This window comes from Apium graveolens, chromosome 4, assembly GCF_009905375.1.
Source record: "Apium graveolens cultivar Ventura chromosome 4, ASM990537v1, whole genome shotgun sequence".
Lineage (NCBI taxonomy): Eukaryota > Viridiplantae > Streptophyta > Magnoliopsida > Apiales > Apiaceae > Apium > Apium graveolens.
The window spans coordinates 34,188,053-34,190,048 of NC_133650.1; the positions used below are offsets into that span (position 1 = coordinate 34,188,053).

Below are 1,996 nucleotides of genomic sequence, written 5' to 3' on the forward strand. Positions count from 1 at the left end.
TGATTTTTATGCACTCATGAAACTCCATCAATTCATCGACTACTATTCATCAAATAAATAATTTAAATTTTTATCATGAATTTAAGTCAATCTCCATTATTTAATGGCCCCACAAATAATATCCAATAATAGTTTGTTATCTAATTTTAGATTTTTGATCAGGTTGTGGATAAATTTAAATTTTTGATAAGATTTTTGTTAAATCACGTAATGACACGTGTCTTCATCTAAATTTGTAGATAAAAAAATTGTCCATAAATAATATCATGATCTTCTGAGTATAGTATCTCAAAATTATTATAATTTGTTGTCAAAATGAATGCATTGAAAAGATTGTTGAAGCAGAGGCAACAACACAGTCAAGAAGAGTCTGAAATCAAGAATACCATGGTCACCGAAGCGGCAATAGTAATGGACTTCATCGACACTTCAGATGAACCACAAGGACGCGGCTCACGGTGTGGCAAATCTCCCAATCATCAAAGACAAAGGCTATCGAGGGGAAAAAATCTCATGGAAGATTATTTCGTTGATCGTCCAATATTCAGTGAAGACGACTTCCGTCGAAGGTATAGAATGCACCCTCATGTTTTCAATCGCATCAAGACAGCTCTTTGCACTCAAGATTTCTACTGGCATCAAAAAGCAGATGCGGTTGGATTGTTAGGGTTGCTGCCCTAACAAAAAATGACTGCTGCATTATGAATGCTAGCTTACGGTGCAACAGCTAATCAATGTGCCGAAATATGTAAAATGGGAGAATCAACTACACTTGAGTGCATGAAAAAATTTTGTGAGCAAGTGGAAGGACTCTTTGGTAAAGAGTACCTTCGTGCTCCAACACCTGCAGATTTAAGAAGGCTTTTAGCAAGAGGCGAACAAAGAGGATTTCCAGGGATGATTGGGAGTACCGATTGTATGCACTGGGAATGGAAGAACTGTCCAAGTGGGTGGGGTGGAGCTTATAGTGGTTGAAAAGGACGTCCGGCTATCATTCTAGAGGTCGTTGCTTCCTATGACACTTGGGTGTTGCACGCTTTTTTCGGTGTACCTGGAGCTCAAAATGATATTAATGTTCTAGGTCAATCTCCCGTATTTGATAAAGTTATCGTAGGAGATAGCCCAACGGTGGTGTTTCACGTCAATGGCAAAAGATACAATAATGCTTATTATCTTGTTGATGGGATTTATCCTAGGTATTCAACATTTGTAAAAACCATATCAAATCCTGCCACTCAAGCACATAAATTATTTGCTAAGAAACATGAAGCATATCGCAAAGATGTAGAGAGGTGTTTTGGTATCTTGCAATCTCGATGGGAAATTCTTCGTCACGGTGCTCGGATGCATAAGCGTTCCACACTTAGAAGTATCATGATGACTTGCATCATATTGCATAACATGATAGTTGAGGATGAATTTGTTGAAGATGAATTTGTGGAGTCAGTAGAAGAAGATCTAATGAATCCATTAGTATCACAGGTTTATGACAGGCCGATAGATTGTAATGGAGTTAGAATTCCTTTTGCACCAGTACAAAGAGATGGAAGAAATTAACAAGTATTTTGGGATCGTATTGAAAACTTGGAATCAGCTTATGTCCATACAATGCTCCAAAGTACATAGTTGAATGAAAAACATAGATAAATCTAATCATAAAAATCATCGTCAAAGTGAGGAACGTAAGCACCATCACTAGTAGTCTCATTCACTTGTTCCATGATCTCAACTTTCTTTCTTTTAAACCACTTCTTCGTATTCGGAGTCATTTGGCTAGTATCCATTGTCATGATCTTTTTTTGCTCCCTTAATTCTTCAATAGCAATTCCTTTTTCCAATCTTGCTTCTTTTCGTTCTTCTAGAGCATCAAGTCTTGCCTGTCTCGCTTTCTTTTGTTTTTCAAGTTCTAATATCTCCCTCGACATTTGAAGGGTTTCCTCGTCTCTTTTGATGTTGGCCTCCACAAGCTGTTTTTTGTTACATTGCATATTATTGA

At 37.2% G+C, this 1,996-nt stretch overlaps 1 protein-coding gene across 1 annotated transcript; it reads left to right on the forward strand.

The window, feature by feature from the left end:
• The first annotated feature begins 705 nt into the window (after positions 1-705).
• LOC141718482 (uncharacterized) lies at positions 706-1,557 on the forward strand. The gene is made up of 2 exons (XM_074520867.1): positions 706-970; positions 1,082-1,557. The coding sequence occupies exons 1-2, from the start codon at positions 706-708 to the stop codon at positions 1,555-1,557; spliced, it is 741 nt and encodes a 246-aa protein (XP_074376968.1).
• Positions 1,558-1,996: the final 439 nt, after the last annotated feature.